The sequence below is a fragment of the Vanessa atalanta genome, chromosome 19 (genome assembly GCF_905147765.1).
Source record: "Vanessa atalanta chromosome 19, ilVanAtal1.2, whole genome shotgun sequence".
NCBI classification, from domain to species: Eukaryota; Metazoa; Arthropoda; class Insecta; order Lepidoptera; family Nymphalidae; genus Vanessa; species Vanessa atalanta.
Window position 1 is genome coordinate 8,740,483 of NC_061889.1, and position 18,867 is coordinate 8,759,349.

At 31.4% G+C, this 18,867-nt stretch overlaps 2 protein-coding genes across 2 annotated transcripts; one reads left to right on the forward strand and one right to left on the reverse strand.

The window, feature by feature from the left end:
* Positions 1–7,536: 7,536 nt before the first annotated feature.
* On the forward strand, positions 7,537–9,678 carry LOC125071372 (odorant receptor 49b-like). The gene is made up of 5 exons (XM_047681590.1): positions 7,537–8,330; positions 8,413–8,512; positions 8,681–8,785; positions 9,184–9,339; positions 9,631–9,678. Exons 1-5 carry the CDS (start codon positions 7,540–7,542, stop codon positions 9,676–9,678), a joined length of 1,200 nt encoding a protein of 399 aa, XP_047537546.1. The 5' UTR covers positions 7,537–7,539.
* A 5,954-nt stretch (positions 9,679–15,632) lies between these two features.
* LOC125071403 (odorant receptor 82a-like) lies at positions 15,633–18,347 on the reverse strand. Its single transcript, XM_047681631.1, has 5 exons — positions 17,545–18,347; positions 17,371–17,470; positions 16,974–17,078; positions 16,229–16,384; positions 15,633–15,695 (listed from the first exon to the last, which is right to left on the reverse strand). The coding sequence occupies exons 1-5, from the start codon at positions 18,345–18,347 to the stop codon at positions 15,633–15,635; spliced, it is 1,227 nt and encodes a 408-aa protein (XP_047537587.1).
* Between the last annotated feature and the right edge of the window lie 520 nt (positions 18,348–18,867).

Below are 18,867 nucleotides of genomic sequence, written 5' to 3' on the forward strand. Positions count from 1 at the left end.
CCCGCCCGTATCAACTTCCAATTTGACACCTAAAGAGACAATATTGGACGATTCGTATGCAGTTTTTATTGAAGTCGATATTTTGAAAACTTTAATGTCGTTTACTAGGTTATATTGTTACTAGTACAAAAATTGAGCGCAGAATATGTTTCAGAACTGTTTTCAAATACTGTTTCTAAATCTAATAGGCCAAGTTAAATAAATTCTTATGAAAACCAATGAACCCAAACGCATAGTAATTAAATAAAATTAATTAAGTGTAATTTATGCTATTTCAAATATAATAGAATCGTTGAAGAAAATAATTTGGAGCAAGTCATTAAATATTTTATGGAAGAAGGTAAATGACTACATAATCACGAGTATATAAAATTAAAACGTCAAAATTTGCATTTTCAAAAAGCGAACGTGCGATAAATTTTTTTAAACAACATATTATACCACATTAATAAATATAACTATTTATACTTACGCTTAAAATTGTCTTAAATGTAATATTTTCGTACATTAAATTACAATTTGAGAGAGACATCTTTGATTTTCGTTTGAAGTTGAGGATAGTTTCAGTATTCCTTTACAAGGAGAACAGGAGTATTCTTTTGGAGCAGTTGCGCTATTGGAACAAAGAGGGCACTCTCGCTCGGAACTGTTGCTATTCGCCAATAGATGGCATTATTAGTTCATAATTTTATATTATAAATTGCAATGAGAATACAGCTATTTTTCAAATATATTTTTAGTTTTATAACAAGCAGTAGTATATATATTTTATATTTAAACATATACATACATGCTAGAATATTTTGTATAATACGAACCCTTGCTATAGCGATATCATTAGTTTAAGAAGTGAATAAAGTAGATGCACTACATATTTATGTCTTCGTCCATAAAAAAAAAAAAAGTTTTTCTTTTTTTTAATTTCAAACAAAATACTTTCTATACGTAATTATAGGTTTGGTAGTTACCAAACCCTTCGAGGCTTAGACCAGTTAATTTTCCTATCCCTTCAATTAACCGGAAAGCTTATGTAAGGGTGACGACAATAATAACAAGGGATCGGGATTAAATCTGTGACCTTCACGTCAACATGCCACAAGTTTTATATAATCAGTTATTTCTTACTGTAATACTGACTTATATATGTTAATGTAAAAGCTCGAACTAAGGTAAATCTTAAGGTTTTCCAGTAAAACCTAAGATTTACCGACATGAGTTGGTTAATGTAAGTATTTATTATAAAGGGACGACTTTTTCGGACTTTTAAATAACTAACCTAACCTATTTAAATTATTTTATAACACGTTATGACATGATTTTTTTCAACGTTTACCGTGCCTTAAATGTAAATCCAAAAGTTCGAATCGCAAACCGTTTTGGGCATTTACCATTAAGAATTGGTAAATGTTAGGTTTTACTGGAAAATCTTAGGATTTACCGTAGTTCGAGCTTTTACAGTAACATATATATTACATAACTTGTTACTGATAGTGAATGATAGTTTTCAGTGATTATATTTGAAGCTCACAATTTAACGATTTTCCTTGCAATTAAGCGGTAATCGTAAAATGCAAATTTTACCGGAAACGCCACCTAATGTTGGTTGGGTTTGTGCCAGCTCGTCTGAATATCTAACAAAGATTGTAAAATAGGAATAGGATTTTTCAGGACTACAGAGATGTTTTAGATGAAGATATTATTATAAATCTACGTCATTAATATTAATTTTTATTCAGGTTGTGGTAGGATTTTGCAAGCCTGCCTGGATAGGTACCACCACTCATAAGATATTCTACCGCCACACTCAGTATCGTTGAGTGACTGAACCAGTGTAACGGGCTCTAGGGTCATAACATCTTAGTTCCTAAGTTTTGATCACTTAGACCCAATATTTATGATAAAAAAATAGGTCCATTGTTACTATAAGTATTTGAAACGGGATATTTATGTTTTTTTTTTTTTTCACGACACTCTCGTGAACAAGACATTCGTAGATATTGTCGGACTATCGAGCTCCACCAAATAAAAATAAAAAAAACGTGGTAAATATCCCGTTTCAAATACCTATAGTAATAAAAATAACCATGTTAATTTAAAAAAGAGGTCCATTGGTAATATTTCTCAGCCTAATATCGGGAATAATTAAAGGAGATTGCAACTTATTCCACGAAATCAACTCGAATGCCAGTCGGTTGATGTTTAATGGTTAATTAAAACAGGGCATATATTAACTTGATGTTTTCCCTCACCACAGAGAACGAAACTTTTTATAAAATCATATTAAGTACGTTAAAATTTTGAGATACTTGCCATGTATTGAACCTAGAATCTAAGGTTAAGGTTCTCATGTTCTAACCGCTGCGGCACCTTGGGTCGACATATTTAATTTATTAATAAATTTCAAATGTTCATTTATCGGAACACCGAGCCTTATGTATGATTTTCAATATTACAAAGTATATTAATGTACGTTCTAGTTTCCACCCGTCTCGCTTCAGATCGCGTGTGGAGGGGTGATCGTTTGTTTTAAGTTATTAGTTAAGGTATAAAATATCTATGACAAATTTCATTAAAATGATAAAACATTTATTAACATACAGTACTTAAATATATACAAATATGAATTAAAATTGTTACTGTATAAATCTTGACCGCGTGGAATGGTGATAAGAATGCTAGCAGCATTTCCCCGTTGAAACGCAATTCCGATCCTCTGGGCTAAAACGAAACAGCTCTCCTGTCACCAGTGGACGCGATAAGTCTAGGTGTTATACTTTTGATGAAGCTTTTTACACCACTACTCCAAGGGCCAAGGGTTTCGACAGCAAATGGGACAAAAAAGTAATTTGACATAAGACACGAATATTTAGATCTTTTTTTGGTCCAGGTTGTGTGATTTTTCACAAACATTCGAACATAGCACATTGAAAATATGAGAAGGATCCTGTATCTCCTAACGTGTTGGTCTAAGATTACACGTGCTTTGGTTGTTATATAAATGTCAAGCACGTAATGTTATCACATAAAAATGCAAATAATATTAGTCTCACCTTTGTGTCTTATGTCGGTGTAAATAATCCGCCTCAAAGGAGAATACCGCGTACCGTTCAAACCTGTTATTCGAGATTAAACTGTTTTTTATATTACGGAAAATTATTTTGTATTGGGAATCTATTTATCGAAAGATATATTACCTTGATTTTAGTACAGATTGTTTTTAGAACTTAATACCGTTCAAGTAGTGGTCTTATGGCTAATTAGCCTTGAACTAATTTAGCCACTTATTTAAGATAACTCAATCCAAAGATTAATTTTAAAATAGAACCAGTGCTTTAATAAAAATATTTACAAACTAAAACCTTTACGCAATCAGCATAGAAAATAAAAGTATATTATGTATTACTACCATAGTCTAAATAGTTTACCCCCTTACCCCCCTTTTGATGGAGAGGTTTTGGTAGACCGTACACCTATCATAGATAATAATTATTATGTAAGTAAACGATCTACATGTTCGTTTGTTAATCCCAATGATTTATTTATCCCATTTGCAGTTAAAACACTTTGACTTTGGAGTAATAGTGCAAAAACCTTTATTAAAGTTTAATACCTCGCTTTGCCCTCACTGGTAACATGATGACGGGTACATTTCTTGCCCAGAGGATCGGAATTGCGATTCAACGAGGGAACGCTGCTAGCATTCTTGCCACCGTTACTATTTTTAATTTGTATTTCCATACAATTAAAACCTTAAACTTCATAATTCTTGTGTAAACGTATATATTTAAAAATATATATTAAGTGCGGATATTAAACGGACACCTTACGATACTTATTGTCAATTTTAAAGACTTACAAATATTCCACCATATATTCAATAATTTATATCAACATGGCATTTCAACTAGGGATGTACACTGCCTGATTTTAATCGATTATTAATGATAATACTTCGTAACTTAATCTCGTATCACATAAATATAAGAAATATCAATATGATTAGTACAAATTTGGAGAATTTTCGGGTCTTTGGCATCCCTAATCTCTGGTATGTCGGGCAACTGTCAAATGTCAATCTTATGATATCGTTTGTCCTAACCTTAAAATAATACTAGTATCGTTAGTAATGGCTATTTTCTCCGAGATATCCGTCAGTAAAAAATATATTCATGGGTCTAAAGTTGTTGTCAATTAGAAGACATACATTACATACATTAGCAGCCTGGAAATTTCCCACTGCTGGGCTAAGGCCCCCTATTCCTTTGAGGAGAAGGTTTGGGGCATATTTCACGACGCTACTCCAATGCGGGTTGGTGGAATACACATGTGGCAGAATTTCGTTGAAATAAGACACAAGCAGGTTTGGTAGGTAGGTAGGTTGTTCACGATGTTTTCCTTCACCGCCGAGCACGAGATAAATTATAAACACAAATTAAGCACATGAAAATTAAGTGGTGCCTGCCTGGATTTGAACCCGAAATCATCGGTTAAGATGCACGCGTTCTAACCATTGGGCCATCTCGGCTCAAAAGAAGATGACAAAAAATCATTTTCTTTCGCTATGGGTTCTGTTGAGGACTACAATATATATATATTTATGTATGGAGCTAATTGTACTAAGTTATAACAATTTCGATAACCTCTCATTTCTATTCCGATCCAATTTCAATAATTCTTCACAAAAATAATTCTCAACTGATTCGTAGCATGGAACCAATACAACGATTCTATACCGATCCCAGTTCGATTAAACCGCAACTGAATCGTTGCGTAATCAGGATAGAAAACGAATAGAAAGCAAAAATTACGGTTCGGTTTGATAGCGATACTATGAAATTTGTTTTGTAGAATTATCCCCTGTCATAATGGTTTTAAAGAATTTTAAAATATACTTATGCGAAGGTGATTTACCTTAAGTAATAATAATATTAGTAAGGATAAACATAAGTATTTAAATTAGAAGAGGACAAAAGATTTGTAATCGTGAAGTCACTCTTGAAAATTTAGTTGAAATAAGTCACTTCTCGGGAAACCGTGCCTTTAGTGCTAAGCAGGCATCATCTTCTCATATATTAATAGCGTAATCCAATTTTTGTCCCAGTGACTATGTGACGATAGATGCACATAAAAAACGGTTTAATTTCGAAGAGCTTCAGCTGTTGATGATTGAAAAAATAAAGATGATTCTTGATTGCGATTTACTTAATTGTTACAATTTAACAAAGAATGAATTTTAGAGAGCGGAAAATAGTTACTGGCCTGCCAGAGAGCGGTGCTACAGCTGTATTAAAATAATGAAAAACCTTATCAAAATTAAAGTAACAATTTGTTTTCGTAAAAACTAACTAATGTTATAATGAATATAAAAAAAAATCTTTCGAATAAACGCTAAGTTTCGGGGACGACCCACTAGTTAAATTGAATCATAGTTTAGAATATTCGAGAAAATTAGCGCTACAAGGACACGGTTAAATCGAAAAGAAAGACTCGGCTAGGAAGCTGAACGAGCGAAGAGAATGTGGCGCAAGTAATCGTATAGTCCGTATGAGGTTTATTAACCACAATTGCAGTAATTCTAGGGTTTTAACAAGAGGACATAAACGCTACTTGCCATACATGCAATGAGTGGTCGAGGAAAATAAATTTCCCGACTAACAAATGTAACAAGACTGTTGTTCATCGTGAGAGTTCTATATTATATTTTCGTTGTAAAGAATATTCAAGAAGATAAAAAATATGATTTGGCAGTTAAAGAATCAGCCGCCCTTTTGAACGAAGCAATATTTTTTTTTTTAAGTAGACTTTTAATGTATATATAAACATGTCATTAATTTTTTTGGTAATGAATATTGTTGTCACCTGCTTTATTTGTTGTTTAAGTCTTTTGATTCGCTTCTGAGTTAAGTTAAATTATAAATATAAATGTATAATTATTTTAAAATAATTAATACCTGATTTTTTTTCAAGGTCATTTGGTCATATTATCACAAATTTGCAATAATTTATAATATAACAGTATTCGCCCGTATAAATTTGGATCCTTGTGTAATTTATTGTTGCCGACACCATTTTTTTTCTAAGCTACCTAAGATTTGGAAACGTGGCTCTTATTATTCTTATCCCCGAGTAGCCGCCGTTTTAGTGGGTTGATGGTTCGACGGAGTTATTCTCGGAAAAAATAGGATCTAGATAGCTGCGCACTTGATACGGAGAAATATATACTCAAAGAGCTATCACCGCCGTCAGACGTCTAAGATAAGGCCTAATTATTTTATGTACCAGGCCCATTAGGCGAAAACACATCCAGTTCAATAAGAATATTTTTGGCCAGAAATGAACCAGTGCCAAGCTCGCTCGATCGTTTAGTCTTTTAATTAAATACAATGTATCTGCAATACAAAAATAATCTCGTGTGGAGTTATAAAATTTAATAAACAAATATAATTAGGGTATTATATTTATAGTACTGTTTTTTAACGTAAAAATATTTAAATTATTGTATGTTAACTTCGGAAAATAAAAAAGGCAAAGAAAAAAAATATAAAGCTAAACTTTCCACTTAAAATGAAAATATTATCGCATGCTAAAATATATGATAACTAATGAGACATAAGTCAATTATTTGTAAAATATATCCTTCAGACATTTCGCAAACTTACGAAACTCTCATACAAAGTTTTTATGTATCTGTTGAAGTTTTCGCAGCGTCTGCAACGAAAGCGTCTGGACCGACAATTTTCTCTCCAACTACGTCAGCATATTATCCTGAAACTATAAATTAAAATAATAAAAAGCAAGAAACAAATATTACTCTATAATACATTTCTTCTTTATTATAAGTCAACCAGAATTTTACGTAAATGTTTTTTTTTTTTTTTAAGGATTAAATAATACTAGACTAACTATGTAGCAATTTTCTAATCAAGAAATACTGTAATTTCATTTAAAAAGGAAATATGTAACCGATATTTAAATTTTACTGTTTTTTTTTTTTAATTTTAGTACGAAATGTGTAATTTGAATTGACGTATTGGGACAGCTTTCCGCCCAATGTGTATCATATCATTTAATAGTTACGAATAATAACACGAATGAATGTGAAATGTTTCTGTTTGTTGTTTTTGAAAAATATTTTCTGTGCATTTTATAATTATATTTAGTTGAACAAAGTATTTATTTAGATTAATATAAATTAATACTGTCACGTGATTTGTTCTTCATTGTTAATGAATTTACTTGTGAAAGTTTAAATCTAATTTGTTAAATGTCATTCACCTGTAAAATCATAAACTTTAACGAAATATTTTGAGATCGATTTAATGTTTCGACGTTTTTTTTATTTATAAAGATAACGTACTCTATTGAATAAAATAAATATATTTTGAATACAATGTCTCCGCGAAAATAAAATGTAAAGCAAAAATGGGATTAACAGCTATGTTTTTGTATTCAGTAAATAACTTTAAATCGAGATCGGTTAAAAAAGTCATTCCGTTACCGAACTTGGCAACGAACAAACGCTCGATAAAAGTTGTTGTGATGTTCCAAGCTTTGACCAATTTGGAAGATCCAGCTAATCCACTATTGGGTCCAACTTTATGGGGCTTACAAACATGGGGCATGTGGCAACCTAATAAAGGATTAAGTCGTGTTATTTATAACATCATTCATCTTTTAGCTATCATCTTTGTATTGACCCAATATGTTGAGCTGTGGTACATCAGGTCAAATCTAGAAATGGCTCTAAGAAATTTATCGGTAACGATGTTGAGTACAGTATGCGTTGTCAAAGCTGGTACGTTTATAGCCTGGCAGAAATATTGGAAAAATATCTTCGAAAACGTTTCAATGTTAGAAAAGGAACAAAAAAACAAAAGAGACGATATCATAAATAGAATCATCAAAAAATATACTGGATATTCAAGAACTGTTATTTATTTTTATTGGTGTCTCGTTACAGTTACAGTTATCACCGTTATATTGGCACCATTGGTAATTTACCTATCATCATCGAAACGAAGAGAGGAAATTAGGAATGGCACGGCAGCATACCCTGAAATAATGAGCTCTTGGGCACCTTTTGACAAAACCAGAGGCTTCGGTTATGTTATACTAGTTACAATCCATACCCTCATTTGTTTCTACGGTGGTGGCATAGTTGCCAATTATGATGCAAATGCAGTTGTTTTGATTACATTTTTCTCTGGTCAACTTGAAATTCTAAAATCGAACTGTGAACGATTATTTGGAGACGGTCAAGAGCAAGTTAGTTATGTAGAAGCTGTTAGAAGGATACAGGATTGTCATCAGCATCACGTTATACTGATCAAGTTAATGTACTTTTGATTTATTCAATTAAGGAACCATTTTACCCTCAATTTTAATAACTTGGATATTATGGGTTTATTTCAGATACACGAAGATATTAAATTCGCTACTATCGCCGGTGATGTTTTTGTATGTTATTATTTGTTCATTCATGTTTTGTGCCAGCGCCGTGCAATTGACAACGGTATTGTATTTTAACTTTAAATATGAATCACATTGAACATATATTACAAATTTATTTTTATATTCTCAAGTTACATGAATGAAAGTTGTCTGAATTTTATGTTACGTTGCGCGTAATTTAACACATTTTATGTCGCTTCACAAGTATATTGTATTGTTTTGTTTTCAGGAAGGCACAACCAGTATGCAGCAAGTTTGGATAGCGGAATATCTTATTGCGCTTGTAGTTCAGCTATTCCTTTATTGTTGGCACAGCAATAAAGTTCTGTATATGGTATGAGGTTTTCGAGCAGAATATTTTAAAAATGAAACATATTCCAGTGTTACGGTATACTGTTGTGGTATTTTCTCTGTTATGGCATCGTTTTGGTTTCTAGATATTTTTGCATATTGAAGTTCATCTATTTATCTTCTATGAAGTCAGTCATTATTCTTGTAGACAAAATTTATCCCTTCCAAAATAAAACACTAAAATGTGTTGGACAATTGTCAAATTATGGGTATAATAATGGCTAGCTGTTTATGGATAGCAGAGGCAATGGAGCCGCTCTCTTGAATTAGGGGCAAATTTGTAAAATTTAGAATAAAATATAACCCACGGCACGGGCGCACACATCTGTCCATATATATACATATAAAACTTTAAATAAATTAAAACTATTTTGATTTCAGAGTAAGACAGTCGACGAAGGCGTCTACGCAAGTGCATGGTGGTCTCAGAGCGTGAGCGTGCGACGCTGTGTTTTGTTACTTAGCGGTCAATTGAATAAAACTATTAGATTCACAGCTGGTCCCTTCACTGAGTTAACTGTTGCTACTTTTGTTGCTGTAAGATTCATATACATGATTGATTATGTCTTTATACAGATTGCAGATAGTTTTACAAAATGGAAGATGTCTGGTCTCATATAAAACTATGCCGTATTATTCCTATTGCTCAGCTAATTACTATTTTTTATCAAAGTGAAAGTTTAGATCTAATTCCATGTCGTTCTACTGATTTTGTTTAACGTTGGTTATTCAGATTTTCTTCTGATATTTTCCGTTATCCTCTAGGCTCTTGTAATTATCGATATTACCTTTGTTACGCGTTTTCTAATAGTATGTGCTTTGTTACAGATTTTGAAAGGATCCTACAGCTATTACACGCTTCTGAGCAAAAAATAATGGTTGTAATATAAATAAAAAAAATTGTCAGGTATATAATAGTTGCATTAGATATATTATTTATTTTTTGGAAAAGAAGTTATGTATAGTATAATTTATTATATGCCAGTATAAATTTAACTGAAGCAATGCAGCGAAAGGAAAAACTGACTCATGATGGAAATGCATATCAAGAATAAGTTGAACAACATAATGATAATACAAGAAATCTTATATTTAATTGAAATAAAGTAGTTATTGAAATAACTCCTATTTTTCTACTGCAGTTCCGTTCATTAAGAAAAAAAAATTGACAACTCTCAGAATTTTTATGTATGTGGACTAAAAATCATACGATTTTGTTTAATAGTAAAATTGCAAAACATTAGTTACTTGGCGTAATATTGTTGCGTTATTTCTCTGGAATTAAAAATTAAATTCAATGCAAATAATTTATAATATTTAATTATATTGAGTTGTATATTATGTATATATAATACAAATATGCGGTATTATAATATATAACATACATATTAGTTATGTAGGTCAAACTTGTGAAGCTTTATTCTAATTTTACGAAAGACGCTTAAAATAAATGAGCGCTCAATTATTTATTATAGAATCGTGTAACGCAAAGATCGTCGAGCAATTTTCTTACGCACCCACAGTTACGTAATTCCTGTTAATTAATATTTACTTATCTGGAAATAAAGATGTAATTGTTATTGAAATATGAGCTTGATTATATTCTAAGCGGTCGGTCAATGTTTTCCACAAAGAATCGAAGGATGTAACATGCTGTTTATCTAGCACCAGTCTTATTAAAAGTATAATTTCCTCGCTTTAATAGTCTTAATAAGATATAGACCTAGTAGGACAAAAAAAGTATAATAACGTTACTTTGTAACGCTTTTCTTAGTGCGGTGCATATTTTGATAATCATAAAAGTTATAGGTTGGAAAACATAGCGTAGCCCCACAGCCAGGTGAACCGATGACCCGAAGAAGATGGTGGGACCTGACTGGTGGCGAAGGCGGAGAATCGGCAGCTCTGGCGCACTTTGGAAGAAGTCTATGTCAAGCAGTGGATTATAATTGGCTTATGATTATGATGATATTGATATAATATTTAAGTACTGTAGGTATACATTGCAGACAACGCAATATATAATTAGTGCAACCAAATTTTTTTAACCAGCCAATGACAAATAAACGATAAACAATGAAACAATGAAAAAAATGACGAACAATACATTAAAGCATCAGCGGTGCTCTCATCATGTTAAGCTCAACATTTAACTAAGAAGACTTAAGATATATTATGTACTATGTATATACAATGAATTAAATATATAACAAAACGCTATTAGTGAATTCTGTGACGTATTTAAAGCTTTTGATTGTGTTGAGCAAAGTCTTTGATAGACTTCATACTTGAATATCAAAGTACAACAAATTTCCGTGAATGGAATAAATTCTGGGTCTATACCAAGAATAGGTACTCCACAAGGATCAACTTTAGTTCCTATTCTATTTTTGGAATACATAAATGACTTTAGTAGAAATGTTAAAGCTAATTTAATATTTTCTGACGAGGCTTCATTATTTTCTATTGATGATATAAAACAAGGCAAATAAGAAAAAGTCAACGAAGCTATTGTCATCCGTATTGTCATCATGACCATAGTATGATAATCAGTTATTTTTTTAGCGCATACTATCACGGAAGCTACTTCGAGATTTCTTCTTATTTACTAATTATCAAAAATATTTATTAATATAATGTAATACAAATAAATGGGTGATAATGTCTTAAGGAGATTTATGTAAATACGTTATTAAATCAATTTGGCAACGTTTGTCGAGATAAATTCCTTAATGTTATACTAAAAATAAATTAATTTATCAGTTGGAATCATAGTTTGTGTGTTATTTATACGTGACCACTGTTTGTGGGCCAAAACGTAGTCACTCACTGCACTACTAGTTCCCAAATTCAAGGTCACTCAGTGTACTGTGGAGCGAGCAATGGTCGGAGTACCTGAGATTAACCGGAGAAGAATCAGAATTACCGGCATAGCTTGCATGATTAGCAAACGGAAGTGGCATTGTGCTGGTCACGTATATCAAAATAAAATTGTGGCCGTTGGAGCAGATGAGCTAGAGTAGAGTCAGTGGATACAAGGCATACAAGGCGTAAGACGCCTCTCATCCAGGAGGACTGGCGTTCACGTCCTGGGTTCAAATAACTGGTCATGAAAATATTTCAGTAAGATCACCATTATCATCATATTGCTATTTATTTTACAAGCTTTGCTATAACTTGTATTGAAATGTGTAAATCGTGGACTTGTATCTTTTTCTGAAAATGCTAACTTGTATTCGAGGTATCTTAAATATAAAAAAAACCTTAATTTTATTTTTAATGTAGCTTATTAGATTATTGAGTCGGAGCTATAAATACCCAATAATTTTTTGGTATATAGAGACGACAAGGCTTCATAATTTGTGTAAAAAAATAGGTGTATATTACTTAAACTTTTTGCGAAAGCTTTTCTATGGTTTCGGTATCATTTCGTTTAATATCAGTATAATTTATACGATATTACCGAGGAGTTATTATCTTAGGTGTATAAAAATACATGCTTTTAAATGAAATACCCTTTATATTTAGTAGAATAACATAATTTACAAGTTCATTAATGCTAATTTATGCATGATTTTTAATTGAAATGTTCGCCTTGTTCCATTAGAAGTGTGTATTAAATTTTAGCAAAAATAGGAAAGAGTATTTTATTTTGCATTTAAATAAATAAAAAGTTACTACCGTTAGATTATTATTTACGGTATCAGGGCAAAAATATAATGTATGCATTATGCTTATAATATCACTATAAACTAACTTGTTACTGTAATTAAACTCTAATTATAAATAATAACTTTGTATTACAGAATACAACCACTGGTGTAATCCTGTTTCGGTTTTAATATAATACGTGCAACCTCTTCTAATACTAAGTACACAATCCTATATAATAACAGATTAATAAAAAACGTTCCGAATATTCTATACACTTGAATTTTTATTTCAAAACTCAAGTGTATAAAACATTTAAATGAATCGTATGTCTATATATATATATATATAACTCAAAGTAAATAAACAGTATAAGTAAATAATTATAGTAAATTATTATATTAGTCTGTCGGTTAATATGTATGCTTAGTTATCTTTACAAATGCGAAAGGGATTTTGATGCGGCTTTTTTTAATAGATGGAGTTAGTCAACAACAAGGTTTATATGTATGTAAAATACATGCATAATATAGCAGAGAAACACTGATCATTTAGTGGTTGGTAAATTTTTTAAATAAAAATCCAATTGTATCGTATGGGTTGGTTATATACCTACTTATTACTCACTGTAAATAAACATTACAAGTAAATAAATTTATATATTAATTTAATTGGTATTTATTTAATTTTTAATATTCAAATATTTTAATAATAATAGTTTTATGCACTCAAATTGATACGGCTTAGAGCGTTTTTAGTAAGAACGGCGTATAAATGCTCTACTATCATAACACTTACTACCTTTTACAACCACTTATCATAGACAATTCTAATAAAACATATTTGTTACAATGTTAACGCAATACATACAATATAAAATGTTATTTCCCGTGAGTGATTCACTTACCTTCCAAGTAGGTACACAGCAATTCCAAATAGGCACCTATTTGGAAATAGTACGAGTACTCACAAAGGTAGAAGACATGAATAAAGGCAACACTGCATATATTTTCTACTACACATTAATAGGAGTAGTTTTCCAAACTGTTGCGTAAGATAGAGTGCGTAGTAATACGAACGAATTGGAAGAATTTGGTCCCGAAATAAAAGTTCGTTGTATTTTACGCACCGTGATTGGTCTGTTTTGTAATGGACTAATTTATATATGTACTAACCAGCATCAGAGAATCAGCTGTTCAGTGGTCATTGCACTGAACTTAGAGGATGTTAAAAACTTTCTAGACTTCGAATAATCCATATTAAGTATTTATTAAAGTATAATTTGTTACCTAACTTTTGATGAGACATAACTTCTTCTATATTCCAATTTGTTTATAACAATTCAAACTAGAATTTAAGAAATCAATAGACGAATTTGTACCAGTCATTCAGAGCAGCAATGAGCAGCGAAATAAAAAAAAATGTTAATTTCATATTGTGCGTGTGTGTGTGTTTATGTGTCTTATAGTATAAGACGTTATTATTGGAAGTGTAAAGTAGTCGAGCTCTAGACTTTAAAATATATGTTATAACATCAAACAAAGTTCTGATATAAAAATCATTTATATGGCATCAGTCGAAATGAAGTGCCTATTTTTAGTGGAATATTAAGTTAGTATATAGCTTTAAACTTTAAGTGGAACGATATTATATTAAAAATATATATATTATTTATAAATTGGGTACATATACAAAGGAACAGTTACTTATGATGTGATGTGCAGTCGACCATGTGGTATAATGAGCGATCCAACTCCTTTGTATATTTAATTACACTCACTTAAAATTCAAATTACACGCTTACACGAAGCCTTACTAAAACCGGTAAGGCAAATTTTTGCGTACCATTCAAAACATAATTAGTAAAATGTAACTAAAAATCAAATTTCAAGGAACATTACAATGGCTGCAAAGCAGTTAATGTAAATTGTATTTATAATCAAGTCAAGTTAAAGATACGATGAAGTGGCTTCCCAGAATTGTCTTTATCATTAAATCCAACCGCAACCGAACACCATTACAATTGAGGTTGTATTGATACTTAATGATCTTCGATCGTTCATTCCCAGACAGGAAAATCAATTCCTAGTAAAATAGGGCGCAATTATAAACACTGATATTATAATCAAATAAGAATTATACCCAGTATTGTCCAATAAGTATCGTACGTTACACAGTGAAGATAAAATATTTATGTCTGTTTTTGCCCACGTGAAGACCAGGATCAGTATATTTGTTTTGAAGATTATACATTCGGTATTGTATTACAACAAGCTCCCCGCCCTGATTTCATAAGGGTAAAGTTCATACAAAGTTTCACCACAAGTTATTCCTTGAAGTTTAAAATTCCAAAAATGCCACCTTCGACAGCATCTACGTTCCCAAAATAGTGGGTTACTGGCTGAATTTCAAAACAATAATTTCGCATTTCAATTTCCAATTTTGGCGTTTTTTGTCTGCAAAGAAATGGAAACCTTAAAAAGAGGAACATAATCGGTGAAGTCGTTCAGACTTGACCTGACCTAGGGAAATAGGGATTCCTTTTTTTATGTAAATAGATATCGAGTTTCCCAAAACTGTTTGTAAGCTGTACAAGGTTGGATACTGAACAGACTTGAACTAAATTTTAAAACACTGAAACTGAAGTTACCATTTAAGTTTAAATTAGTTTCTTCGATTTAGAAGAGATTTCGACACAGCATCTTCTTAATACAAGATATTTCATAAGTTTAATTTTAAAAATCTTTTGAAATTAATCGTTTAAAGAAAACAGACAAGTCAAGACATGGTAGAGTTTACGTTGCAAGGAGTTAAAACGACTTCTCACACATTCAGCGTTAGCCGGTAAGCCAGGGCGTTAAGTTGTTTTATAGTTCTATACATATTTATATAGTCGTTGTTTTAATATATAGCACTGGCTTACTAATCCGTCATACTAGAACACAGCAAAAAAAGTATTAATGTCACGCAAAAGTTAAAATAAGGGAAGTATGGGAACCTAGACGAATCTGCAATTCTTCAGGTAAAGAATTTTTTTTTAAATTAAATTAAACACTTGTTAACATGTGCTAAAATTTTATTAAAATGGTAATGTAATAATCTATACAAAGATAAATAATGTTAATTGCAAGACAGTTAAACAATTTGTAAGTGTAAGTAATTAAACGACGAAATCCAAATTATTTTTTACTTTCATGCATTTGAGTGAATAAAGTGTAAAAACTGTATGATCCCTTCAAGATCTGAAAAAGAAAATGAATTAGAAACACATTATATTTACTGTATTTTATTTTAAATCATACAATTGTTGTAAAGGCTTAAGTACCAACGTGTCACAAACTAAGTAACCTAAGACGTTATGTCTCTTGTGCCTGTACGTAAGACTGGCTCGCCCTTCCTTTTTTCTCGGTGGAAAAACGATCGTACAAGTTTCGTAAAAAAGAAGCGTATGTGAGAGTCGCCGGTGCTGAAAACGCCTGATGCGCTCTAGCACAATGGAATAAAGACTAAATTCCAGTGGTACCCACTCAGTCTCTTCCGAGACGCCCCGACGGTCTTCCCATCTTTGGAGGCCTTCAAGCTAGAAGGGTTCCCAGGGAATCCTATACTCAACGACACTTAACGAGAATTTGAAAATACCCATAGGCCAGCGAAGACCTAACTCAACTATAGTTAGAGAACAAAATAATGAAAAAAACTAATATTTTGGTTTAGTTTCGTACGATCGCTTATATGTGCGATTAAAATTCAAATTGCAAAATTGAAAGATACTTACGTCGATAAAAGTAGACATAGAGAATGTTGCAAATGGTCCCGCATCTAATATGAACGGGGATGACAACTTTCCAGCAAGAATCAACACTTGTTTGCGAACTCGAACATCAGATCTCCACCAGTTACTCGTGTAAACGCCGAGATCAACTGCATTACTCTTGAAAAATATTTAAGTTTAAAAAACAATTGCGGAAAACGAATGCTTTATTCATTGACAAATTCAGGTCTAACATCAAAATGTATATTGCTCAGTAGAAGTTTATATGGATGATCAGCGTAGGGTTGTTACATAGTTTATAATTTAAGTTAATTTGTAAATAAGACTTATAACTAATGAAAAAATTTTGACAATTCATGTCGATAAAACCGAAATATTAGCTGAAATTTCAAACCGATGGTATGAAGCTATTCATGAAATATATTTCTGTTTATTTAAAACATCAAGTTGGTAACTTCACTATAATAAAATGAAATTAATAAAAAATTAGTAAGCAAAAACTTATTCATGTTCAAAAAAAGTCTATACAGTACGTCCAAAATATTGGTAATACTAGTAGATACCAAGGTTATATTTTAGAGCTAAGCTTATAAATTGACCAAGTTCTCGTCAAATATCTAAAAGCATCTCCTTTCGATGTAGCATTTCTTAATAATTTTTAACTTTATAAGTAATTATTTTACGTCAAGTTTACCATCGTTAACTAAGCTTAATATTAAAGTTTGTATAATTGTTTTTATAACCATACCTCATAAGCGATTTCATTACTGTGCCAACAGTACAAGAAAAGTTGTACTGCCAATGCTGTGGTGTATTCAATCACCCACAACTTTTGTGACATCGTCACTTCACCCTGTACAAACATATCACATAATAATTATCTAAGAAATTACTATAGAACAGTCAAAAATCAAAATTTATTTTTGTTGAAATTCACTTTAACTCAGGAATACTAAACAGACCTGTTTTCAAGACTTTCGTAATATTATTATTTTCTCGGCACGTCAAATTGATGTTAGATGGGGGCGAGTAAATGATCCAAGGATTCAAGATTAAATTGTTTTAATGAGTTCTAGTCAGTTCGTGTACTGACTATTGAGGTTTCTGATTAAATTAAATTACATTAGTACAGTGAATTTGCTTACCAAACTTAATTGCACGACGCTGCAGCAAATCATAATAGAACAAACAAGTACGTATATGAACATCACCGGCGAAATAATTGAGTTGAATGTCTTATATTGCCTGTAACAATAAAATACTGTACGGGTTTTACATGCAAAATCATAATTCAAAATTTGTCAAAATATTTCCCTCACTCGATTATAAAATTGTGCAATCGATGGCATTCCTTTATATTATTCAAAACATCTTCATTTGAAACTCTTTTCTCTTCTCCGAAAATTATCTGACACTTGCACCGCAAAATTTGAATTTGCCCTTTTAAAAATGACATAATAGCAACGGCATTGGTGTCATAAACTGCAACAACTCCAGCGCCCTGAGTTGTCATTGTAACGTGGACCGCAACTGCCACTAAATATCCTGGCAATTTTGTTTTGTCAAATGGAAACCATGAACTCAAAATTTGGGGGTAAGGCTCAGTACCATTTTTAATCATTTCACGATAGGATGCAGTTGTTACCAATTTCAGAAATGGAGACACAATCGTGACCACATTTGTCAATAATATGACTGACCAAAATAAATAGGTAATGATGCGGGAGTAATTCTTATACTGTTCCATTAAATAAACGACTTTTGGATCTTTACTTTGTAGCGCGGAAATTTCTTCTCTCGATATGTTTTCGATAAGCCTTTTCCAATACGTAAGGTATGATATAAAAAACACCGTCTTACTTATCGAGACGAGACTCAAAGCAGTGACCGAGATATTGAAAAGAACTTTCATCAAATCGTTTCTCATAAAGTACAGTTCGACGAATTCACTTATGACAAAAACAAGGGAACAAAAATGTAAAAAGTTGAAGAGGGCATCGCGATATTTGTTCCCGCGTTGCCAGAGGCCGAACCAATAAAGCCCTGTAACATTTGGAGCTAATAAAGGATACTTTGGATTGTCAAGTCTTTTGACAATTGTAATTATTCTCTGTAGCAACATGTTCTTTTTGTATTGAATTTCGAATATTTTATGATGATTTTCACAGAAATGTTTTTTTTTATATAAGTAAACGAACATTGTTATACCATAAAGAACCATCTAATTGAAAAATATTTAACATGCTTTTTTTGTTCAATAACATTTGACTGAAAACCAAAATTGTTCTCAATGATATCTCTAGAAAAAAAAAAATTAGAGCTTAGTAATATTTCTTTAACATATTTTAAAGTCTTTTAATTAATACTTTTTGAATAATACCCTTCAAATAGAAACAGCATAGAACTGCTAATTCGCCATCCATTAATAAGGCGAAGTGTGCAATTTGTAGAGCAAATTTATCGTTTAAAATTTTTCTTTCATTAAAAATTCTATTCCGGCCGCAAGCGTCTCATTAAAATAAAGAAAACATGGTACGTTTTTCTCAATGATATTTTATTACTTAGTTCAAAATAAATGTTTGAAGTATATTTTTTTGAGCTTGACAAATTAAGTAAGATATTATTAAACAATTAGACGATTA